Source organism: Pseudorasbora parva, chromosome 8, assembly GCF_024679245.1.
Source record: "Pseudorasbora parva isolate DD20220531a chromosome 8, ASM2467924v1, whole genome shotgun sequence".
Taxonomy (NCBI): Eukaryota; Metazoa; Chordata; class Actinopteri; order Cypriniformes; family Gobionidae; genus Pseudorasbora; species Pseudorasbora parva.
The window spans coordinates 44,049,160-44,060,773 of record NC_090179.1 but is presented as its reverse complement, the minus strand read 5'-3'; the positions used below and the strand labels follow the sequence as shown (position 1 = coordinate 44,060,773).

The following is an 11,614-nucleotide window of genomic DNA, read 5'->3' as shown; positions in this document are numbered from 1 at the left end:
AAAACATGATTTTTGGACTATAGCTAACTCATGTAATCAAAAGGCTTTAAAACAATTCAAATGTGTAAGTCTTTTAATATTTTCCTCTGAGGTGATCTATAATGATAAGTTATACCCCTGTCTTGTAATTTTTTCTCCTTCCTTCCTTTTTTTTGTTTTTTTGTTTGTTTGTTTGCTCTACTTTATGACTGACTCATTCTTTGTTTATATACTGATATCCAATATTATATATATATATATATATATATATATATATATATATATATATATATATATATATATATATATATATATATATATATTATAAGCTTTATATAAGCTTTTTTTAAGTCTGGTGTTTTTTATTTTAAGAAAATATTTTTATAAATAAGTGAAGAAGATATAAGAAGTTTCATCTTTTTATTATGGATGTTAAACTTTAATATCTTCTAATGTGAAATATTTTCTCTGAAATGTGATTGTCCTCATCAAAATAGTGAACTGTGCAAACACCTATAACTATAGATATTTACATTCTTAGATGCGTTGATATTTTATCAAAATAAATAAATAAATAAATAAATAAATAAATAAATAACTGACACTTATAGAATGTTCATCAGTGATGATGCGATCACCCTGATGATGTCATAAAGGCGTCTGAAGATCTGCTGATGTCATAATGGATCACTTTACAAAAACTCCATTCTTTTCCTTCAGTTAGCTTAATACAAATGTAGGTTTTTTATGGATTACCAAGATGAAATGTTGGAGCTCAAACTTATTCCATAAGTGGAAGACCGGACAGCAATGACACAAACAATACATTTTCTGTTGTGAACTTGAAACCAAAGCATGTCTATGCCATAAAACAGACAGAACATTTCATAGTTAAAGAGCTTTTTTATTAGTTAGAATAAGACACAAACTCTTAAGACATCCACATTGATATCAATATATTGTGTATCGCATTATATTAACTGTTATAACTGTTTATTTACTTTTATTCAGTGTGCATTTAGTCAACATGAAACCGCATTCCCAACACATTTGACTTTCTTGATCAGACACATTACTGGAAATTCAAGAAAAAATAAGGCATCACACTTCACAATAAGGTCACATTACTTGTTATGTGCATTGTAACCAATGCTTTAACTAACAATACTGCAGTATTTATTTAACTTAATTAACTTAATTAATGTAAAATACAGCTGTCTATTAAATAATATGGTAACACTTCACAATAAGGTTTGCACAAAACTTCAGCATTTATTTATCTTATTTAGTGTTACCTCAACATTTACTAATAGCTTTATTGGTTAGCATTAGTTCATGAACAAAATACGGTATTTTTATTAACTAATGTAAACAAAGATGAATAAATAATGTAACAGATGCATTGCTCATTGTTAGTTAATGCATTAATAAAGTAAACAAATGAGATCTTATTGTAAAGTGTTACAATATTATTAACAGATATTGATTTAAATAATGTTGAAATGAACATGAACAAAGACTAATAAATGCTTTAGAAGTTTTCCTTATTGTTATCAAACGTAAAAGTGTTTTAGTGTTTCGATGATAAAAAGTGAAATATGGCAGGAGATTTTAAAATTATTAGGGATGTACCGATATGCAAATTTAGGCAGATAACCGATAATTATTTATTTTTAAACCGATATATTGGCCGATAAATCCAAATTTGTATCTCATTTTTGAGAGCCTGATTACAAAAACAAAAGTCGCAGCATTAAAAGCAATATCCCAAACCAACAATTATGATGTTCTCATAATAATTTTATGAAGCCTGTATGACTTTAGCTTAGGGATGCACGATATTATCGGCACAACATCGGAATCGGCCGATAAACGCTTAAAATATAAAAATCGGCATCGGCCAAAATGAAAAAATTATGCCGATATGCCTTGCCGATATGATAACGTATTGATATGCGCCTGCAATAACTCATGTATGCAAGGAGTGCTACAGCGATGAGACCATGTCAGCACTGCGGTCATTCTTGAAGTGAAAACAAGAAAATACATTGCATGTACAGTGATTTATATTGACTGTTTTTAAAGTCTGCCTTGAATTTCTGAATGCACGTGACCGTCAGCAGCAGATTTGCCTGGTATTCACAACAACTAGACCAAAACGAACCCAAAACAAGCCCAATCGCATCTCCCCTCTCTAGCGCGTGCGGCAGCCTCCACAGCAGCAGAAGCTCCTCCGGGTCCTAGTGCCCGCCCCCAGACCGCTATATATTTATACATGTAGTGGGGGCGCTGTTGTTACAGTAATACAATGAAAAGTAGAATACACAAATAAATTAAAGTTACTTCTTGTTCTGAATAAACAAATCAGTAATTATGTCATAAATCACAAGCAAGACACTTGTAAATTAAATACTTTTATATACAGTGTATTAATCTGTAATAAAATTTTAGGAAATGGATGATGAAAAATAATCCAAGGAGCTCTACAATAGGTGTGCACAAACGCTAAATCCCAAAATACAATATTTAGGTTACAGCTACATCTGGGGTAAAAAATGATTTATTTTATTTTATTTATTATTGGTTAAATTTATTATTGTTATTTTCAGGGCTTTTAGTATACTCTTATCATACAAAGAACTTCATTAACATTTATTTTTCTTCAACAAGAATCCTTTAAGTAAGGAGACCTCAGAAATCTGAAACCAGAATGAAAAAAAAAAGTTTTTGCTCAAAATGGTGTTGTTTCCAAACAAAGGTAACAAATAAACATATATCGGCATATCGGATATCGGCAAAAATCTAATATCGTGCATCCCTACTTTAGCTGCCTATGTTGCTCTAAATAAATGCATATGTCTGCACTGAACCGTATATTTTTTTAATATTTTTTTTAATCATATTTCAAGCAAATCAAACCAATCATGGTGAACAGTGCGCATCTGAAGTGTCTCCGCTGAAGTAAATGAAATATATTAATATCGGCTTTCATATATCGGCTAAATATTCTTATCAGGCCGAAAACGTTAATATTAACAAATATAGCTGCAAGAAGCAATTATCGGGTTTAACTGTGCGTTCACACCGCCGGCGGCGAGAGCGGCAAGGTGGCCGGAAGTCATTCATTTTCAATGGGAGCCGGCGGCAAGAGCGGTGCGGTGCGTCTTGGACGATTTGGGTTTGGCGGCAACCAATCAGAATGTAGAAGTGCTCTGCTTGAGAGAAATCCAGAGAATGCAGGCCTGTAAACTTTGGTTCCGACCACATTAGTTCCCAAGCAAAATGTAAGAGAAGTTGATCATTGCTGTGCGGGTTTCCCTATCATTTATGACGAGATCATTCATAGTGATGTGTAATTTGTTAAGAAGTCGCGCAACACTATTTTATAGGCGCTAGAACGCTCGTTGTTCAGCGCGAATGCAATTTATTCTTACTTTCACATTTAAACGATTTCATGAGGTTAATTTATACCCTACTTGTCTATCCAAGTCTATCCATCAACATGCTTGTTTGATTTGCGGCCTCTTTAAATACAGTTAAAAAAACAGAAAAACATTCAATCTACGTCAGAGCGGCAGCACGTCCACGAAGCTTTCTACAGCGTCGTTGGCAGGGCAGCACTCTCGCCGGCGGCGGTGTGAACACACGGTAAGCGCTCTAAGGCCTTTAAGCACATGCATAAAATGGTATTACTATATTTCCTCAAATAGAAGCCTGTAGTCAAATAAACGCCGGTCCTCTGATAGTGGCCGGGGGCGTGGCCAGCACGAACAAATAAAGGCCGGTCTCAAATAAAGGCCGGGGGAAAATGAGTGGATAATCTCCTAAATGCCGTTAATTTAATGCGAAACCATCCTGTTGCCACGCGCCCCGATGCGAGTCATGCCAGTGCGACACACACTAATCCTGGTTTCTTCTATAGTTAACCTAAACACTTTACTGGTATTGCTTTGTAAATTAAATTGAGAATATAACGGATGCATGTGCCGTTTTAAATAGGCTACTGTAGTCGATGAGAGATGCGACGTCTGTGAAAATGCCGTGTCAGGCAGGCTACAAATATCGATCTTCACAATGCGTGCGCCTCAATCTGCTCCATCAGTAGTCAGGGCACTGATCAGGGATCAGCCCATTGACTTTCCGGTATGTCCTGATCAGTGTCCTGACTACTGAACTAGGGAGCTGATTAAGACGCATCTAATATTAACCTCTCGTCTCTTTTATGTCTTAAGGGTGTCGCACCCAAGCCTCGAAGCTCAGCTCCACGCAGCGTCGCGTCTCAAGCCTTGTTTATACTTTCGCCTGTCTCCGCTGCGCGAGTCTCCGCTGACTGCACGCCGCGCGCTCCTCCCCAAACGGACGAGGCGTTTATACGCGACGCGCTCGCCGTTGTGCTATTCTTTGAAACGGAGTAATTGTTCTATAAACCAACACATCGAGAAGTGGGCTAACGTGCACAGGTGATGATATTTATTTTAGTATATTTCACCAAAAAACACACTACAAGAGAATGGTGTAAAACTCAGTAAACCGTGGCTTGATATTATTACTTGTGACATGAGAACAAAATATGCACTAAATTAACGATCTCGTAAATATTTCCTAATTTCACTAAACTTTAATGTCGTGATTTATTTATTTATTTGCCTAAACCTGGATCTTTATTTAAAATGGCTTATTTCTGCTTTTGTAGGCTCATTCAGTAAATATAAGCACCTCATGTTCAAACTGGTGCCGGTGAGATGAGACGTCATGCTCGGCTAGATTCGCCGAGACCTCGTTCATCCTCGGATGCGGAGCTGCGCGCGGAATTACAAAAAATGCGCATTATTTTGTTGTATGGTGATAATTTTGCAAATGTTTCTTAAAAAAATCAATGATATTTGTCCACTGGAACGATCACTTTAAATTGAAAACGGTTTACATAAAGCAATTATATTTCAAACAGATGGAATTAGAAATACAGGCCTGCCGCTAATAAAAGCCGGTTCCCGTTGGCAGCTCAGGTAAATAAAGGCCCCGGTCTTTATTTGAGGAATTACGGTATGTTTTTTATTAAACAAGCCTGTAACCACTTCGATCAGAGATGGAAAAGACCATTTACAGCCAAATAGGCAATTTTACTAAGGAAATGATGAAAGGTCCGATTTCCACCCATTTTCACAAAGTTCTTGGTTTTTGTTTATGAATGATCGGCTTTTGGGTAGACTTGGCCTCGCTTGTTTTCAAAAGGATCCAGCTATAGCTATCCAAAGGCAAAAGTTCAACATTTTTGGATGATTATTGACCTAGAGAATCCAGAGTTTGAGACAAAAATGTAGGACTAACTCACAAAAGTTGTTTTTTGAGATAATCTCGAATATTTAACGATTGACAGCGGCGGTCCTAGAGCCAAAGTTGCTCAGAATGAGGAGTTCTACCATATGAAGGCCGTGTGTAAAATCATGTGATGTACATTTCTTTACGCACGTTAAAAACAAGAAGGCCCCAGGTGGCAGATTTCTTTTGAATTGAGTGAGTTAACCCCGCCCTCACTCTTAGCTTAAAGGGTTAGTTCACCCAAAAATGAAAATGATTTCATGAATTACTCCGCCTCATGTCGTTGGACACCCGTAAGACCTCCGTTCATCTTCAGAACACAAATGAAGATATTTTAGTGTAAAGCTGAGAAAGGCTTCAGAAAGGCCTCCATTGGCATTCAGTACATTCACACTCACAAGACCCATAAAGGCACTAAAGACGTCGACACAAAGCCCATCTCACTACAGCACTGGACAATCATTTGATGAAGCGGCGAGAATAGTCTTTGTGCGCACAAAAATCTAAATAACGACTTTATCCACCAAGTTATTGTCTTCCGTGTAGGTCTTGAGTAGGCCTGTCACAATAACAAATTTTGCTTGACGATAAATTGGCCAAGAAATTATTGCGATAAACGATAATATTGTCGTTCTGAGACCATTTTCATCTAAAATAATTATAATGGCATAAAAATGCAGGTACACCTTTTCAAATATCAATAAACTTTCATTTCTAAAGACTATTTAACACTAAAAATGGAAAACATTTTAAATAACCACTAAATGAACAAAACAACCAAAAACAATAAAAGCAATGGACTCTCAGTCTGTTTAAAAAATGCATTTAAATAAGTACCAAAAACAATAAATAAAATGGATCAAAAATGCAGCGAATGATTGTGTTTTAGGAGCATATTAGGGGCGGCTCACAAAACCCACAGTTCGGTTCGTATCACAGTTTAGGGTCACGGTTTTCCGTTCTGTACGGTTTTTGATGTTTTTTTTCTTTTAATACTTCAGCATGATATATTAATTATTCACAATTTAGGATACAGTATTAAAAAACAAATTGTTATATCATAGCCTAATCATGCACAAACTGAGCTTGACCATCTCTGAGGAAAGGGATATTTTGATAGAGCGAGAGAGAAGAGATTGATGACATGCTTTTCATTTATTTGGCAATAAATGGAGAGTGTGTATTGCCATCTCTACAGGAACGTATGTGCCTTTAGCACACAGAGATTGAACTGAAGAATTAACTTGCGTTTATCAAACTTCAGTGTACAGAACCTAGGTATTATTTTTGACCAGCATTTAAAATTTGACAGACATATCTCCTCTGTCATTGGTTCTAGTTTTTATCAGCTTCGTCTTCTGTCTAAAATTAAAAACTTTCTCTCCCCGAAAACTCTAGAAATGGCTGTTCATGCGTTTGTTACATCGCGTCTAGATTACTGCAATTCTTTATATTGCGGTATATCTAAATCTCAAATTGCACGACTTCAGCTTGTCCAAAATGCTGCTGCCAGATTTCTTTTAAAGCGTCGTAAATATGAACATGTCACTCCTATTCTTAGATCACTTCATTGGCTGCCTATTTGTCAGAGAATAATTTTAAAATTCTCCTCTTCGTCTATAAATCCCTTCATAACAAAGCACCTGTCTATCTATCTGAACTCCTTCACTCCTATACTCCTTCCAGAAGACTCCGCTCTTGTGATCATGCTTTGCTGGTCGTTCCACGCGCTAGACTGAAGCGTAGAGGTGAGCGTGCATTTGCGGTAGCAGGGCCACGACTCTGGAATACCCTGCCTTTAGAGATCAGGCTGGCCCCTACCCTTGATGTGTTTAACTTTTAAAAGTTGTGCTTTTTATTTTTTAATCTGTTCTGGTTTTATTTCTATGCATGTATGCTATTCTTGACCTTCTGTAAAGCACTTTGGTCAGCCTGGGGGCTGTGGGAAATGTGCTATATAAATAAAATTGAACTTGAACTTGAGTGTAGCTTTAAGCCTCGTTTATACACGACGCGTCCGCTTGAGCGCGAGGGTACGCGGCAAAAATGACGTCGATGCGGAGTGCGCGAGACCCCAATTTGATGACGTTGTGCACGTCAAATTTCATAAATTTGCATGTGGCTCCGAAACCGAAGAGCCACGAGCTCCAGACGAATCTGCTGGCCGAGAATGACGTCTCATCACGCCGCAGTCAACGAGAGAGACGAGGAAAACAAAAAAGCATGCAAATGGCAATTATCACAAGAACACAAGAAGTCAGACCACAGTGATGTCATCGCACTCTTAAACATGAGCGTTCCATTTGGAACTGAGGCCGTTTCTCCACTGAGTTATTGACGTGAACTCGACGCATGCGTGAGAATATGACCGTGACGTTCATGACCCAGAAGAGGAGGAGCGAGACCGACACGGAAGACAATAACTTGGCGGATAAAGTCGTTATTTTGATTTTTGTGCACACAAAGACTATTCTCGCCGCTTCATCAAATGATTGTCGAGCCGCTGTAGTGAGATGGGCTTTGTGTCGACGTCTTTAGTGCCTTTATGGGTCTTGTGAGTGTGAATGTACTGAATGCCAATGGAGGCCTTTCTGAAGCCTTTCTCAGCTTTACACTAAAATATCTTCATTTGTGTTCTGAAGATGAACGAAGGTCTTACGGGTGTCCAACAACATGAGGCGGAGTAATTCATGAAATAATATTCATTTTTGGGTGAACTAACCCTTTAAGCTGATGAAGAGTGAGTAACGTGCACTGATGAATCATTCAGGGACATGCATTAAGAAAGTAAGGTCACTTTTGGTTTCATGTTGACTTTAATAACCGCTGTGTTCACTGTAAGGAAATTTCCTCCAAAGTTCAGTGTGGCACAACCTAAAACAGTTCACAAAGGTACGTGTCAACAGCCTTTAGTAAAACCAGCAGAGGACAGGCTAAAACAGAGTCAGTTCACATGTGTGGATGAAATGAGTGGGACCGGATCACCTCACACACAAACACACTCATTAAAAAACACTGAGGACTGACGCTCACACACACAGCGTCACAACATTTTTAGTCTTTTTGTAACATTAAAATTTCCCTCTTTTTCCGTTTTGCTCCCTTGTCCAATAGTGCAGCAGCGTGACCTCTGACCTCACTTGACCTCTAGCTTTTCTCCTCTTCTCCCTCAGAGCTGCGGACGAACTGACGGCGAGAGAGTTTCTCTGGGTCGTGTGACGCCATGTTGCTGAAATCACGGAAAATATCCTGGAATGTTTCGTCGTCTCCTGAGGAAAAGCCGGAAAAGAAGAGAAAAGGATTGATCTGTTGGTGTTGGCAAGGTTTCACTACAAACTGAACTTAACAATTAATAGATAATTTCTGCCAAAAAAAGTACAGAATAATTATTTGTATTGTTTTTTTAAGTCTCTTCTTCTCATTAAGGCTGCTTTTATATGATCAAAAATACAGTTAAAATAGTGAAATATTAACAATATGTTAATTAAAATATTTTATAAGGAATTATGCAATTATTTTAATTATTATTTAATTAAATTATTTAGTATTATTTAATTAATATTATTTAAATGTTATAATAAAAATATATTTCATAATTAATTAAGCAATTTTCATTAAAAAAATATTTTATAATTAAAATACAATTATTTTAATTTAAATTCAGTTGTTTTAATTAATCAAAATATTATAATTAAAACAATAACATTGTTAATTTAAATATTATTTTATAAGAAATTATATATTTTAAATAATAAAAAATTTAAAAATTAAATAGAAAATTGCATAGTTGCATAAAAAATTATTTTAATAATAACATTAAATATATATATATATATATATATATATATATATATATATATATATATATATATATATATATATATATATATATATTAAAGAGTAAGGAGATGCAATCATTTACATTACTTTATAAATATCTTAGCTGTCAATTTTGATCAAGTTAATGCGTTTTTGCTGAATAAAAGTATAATTTCCTTTTATTTATTTTTCTTACTTATCCCTAATTTTTGAATTGTAGTGAATCACATTTTCCACAGAATTATATGAACTGCTTTTAACACTGATAATAATTATAAATCCTCATATCTGAATGATCAGTGAAGGATCATGTGACACTGAAGACTGGAGTAATGATGATAAATTCAGCTTTGATCACAGGAATAAATCACACTTTACTTTATATTAAATCGTCAGAGAGAATCACTCAGAGCTGCAACAATCACGTGATCTCTGTCTCGGAGGATGAGGTTTGTAGGACACTCAAGCGTGTGGATGTTAGGAAAGCTGCTGGTCCGGATGGCGTTTCAGGTCGTGTCCTGCGGTCCTGTGCTGATCAGCTCGCTGGACTCCTCACATCCATCTTCAATGAGTCCCTTGCTACATCTGTGGTCCCAACCTCATTCAAAAAATCCACCATCATCCCTGTCCCTAAGAACAGTAAACCCTCTTGCCTAAATGACTATCGCCCAGTGGCTCTCACGTCTTTAGTCAGGAAGGTCTTTGAGAGACTCATCAAAAACAACATTTGCTCCTCCATCCCTGACACCTTGGACCCTCTTCAGTTCGCCTATCGTCCCAATAGATCGACTGAAGATGCCATCTCTCACGTCCTCCACTCCTCCCTCACACACATCGACAGCAAGAATGGGAACTATGTAAGACTGCTATTTATTGACTATAGTTCAGCCTTTAACACCATAGTTCCCATTAAGCTAACTAACAAACTCCTGGATCTCGGACTGAACTCTTCTCTCTGTCACTGGATTGAAGATTTCCTCACTGGCAGACCTCAGGTGGTGAGAGTAGGACAGTTCACCTCCACCTCCATCACCGTGAGTGTGGGAGCTCCACAGGGCTGTGTCCTCAGTCCCCTGCTCTACTCTCTCTACACGCATGACTGTTTGTCCACACACAGCTCCACCTCTGTCATCAAGTTTGCGGATGATACTGTTGTCCTGGGCCTCATTTCCAACAACGAGACTGCACACTTGGACGAGGTGGAGCAACTGACATCATTGTGCCAAGACAACTGTCTCCTTCTGAATGTGAACAAGACCAAAGAACTGATTGTGGACTTCAGGAAGAGACAGCAACGGTCATATTCCCCTCTTATGATCAGCGGGACACCAGCAGAGAGAGTGAGCAGCTTCAAATACCTGGGTGTGAACATCTCCGAGGACCGGACCTGGACTGCACATATCCAGACACAGGTGAAAAAGGCCAGGCAAAGACTGTACCACCTGGATGAGGAAATTCCGGGTCTCACCAGCTATCCTGAAAACTTTCTATTCAGGGGCGATAGAAAGTTTACTGACTCAGTGCATCACAGCGTGGTATGGTAACAGCACCAGTCACGACTGCAAAGCCCTGCAAAGAGTGGTGCGCTTGTCCGAGCGCATCTCAGGGTCAGCTCTCCCGTCTCTGCAGGACATCTACATCAAACGATGCAGAGGCAGAGCTAAAAAAAATCATCAAGGACATTAATCACCCGGCCAACCCCCACTTCACCCGGCTGCCTTCTGGTAAGCGCTTCCGTAGCCTGATGGCCAAAACTGAGAGACTCAGGAGGAGTTTCTTCCCACAGGCCATCAGACTCCTGAACGCTGTCACTTAACAAAATGTGACTTCACCTCACTCAGTATTAACAACTCACATACTGATATAGACCCTTTTACAGCCCACGTGATCAAAGAGTTGTGCGCGCATTTTGGCAACAGAAGTGGATCTAACGTGTTAGCAACTCCGAAAGTTTATCAAAACGGTTTCCCAGCATTAAAATGTCTGGCTGTTGCGTTTTCGGTTGCACTAATCGCTATTCCACCAATGGGCTTAAGTTTTATAGGATTCCGACAGGATCACGGCCGCTTCAGAAGAACCGGCGGTACCTGTGGCTGCAGGCGATTAAATGCATTGATTGGAACGAGGACATACAAATGCTCGCATAAAAAAATTACATTTGTAAAACATTTACTGCACTTGAAACTTAATGCTTTATAATAAACCTCCCAACATTGGCTGCCACTGGTGTGTATAATGTACCCCCCACCCCCAGATTATCATATCAATAATCACAGTACTTATCAATTTCATTTGTAATGATTTTATTAATAGTTTAATTGCAAAATAACCATCTGAGAAATGTATGCAAGCAACATAGTTGCTATTAAAGTACTATAGCATTACAAAATTAAACTTTAAACAGAAGTGTGTTGACACATACGAATCAATAACAACATAAAATGTTAGGAAAAGGATAAATGTATGTCTTTGTGAAGAATAAGAAAAAATGTAGAAA

General features: G+C 37.6%; 2 protein-coding genes across 2 annotated transcripts in view; one reads left to right on the top strand and one right to left on the bottom strand.

Annotated features, from left to right (window-relative positions):
- Positions 1–11,614, top strand: part of LOC137084878 (complement C1q and tumor necrosis factor-related protein 9) — a 367,307-nt gene that overhangs the window by 226,834 nt on the left and 128,859 nt on the right. The window lies entirely within an intron of this gene.
- Positions 7,800–11,614, bottom strand: part of zgc:162872 (BAR_ACAPs and ArfGap_ACAP domain-containing protein) — a 31,268-nt gene continuing 27,453 nt past the window's right edge. Inside the window, exon 22 of the mRNA XM_067451400.1 lies at positions 7,800–8,567. Within this exon, the coding sequence (XP_067307501.1) occupies positions 8,446–8,567 (122 nt within the window). The 3' untranslated portion in view covers positions 7,800–8,445. The remainder of the gene's footprint in view (positions 8,568–11,614) is intronic.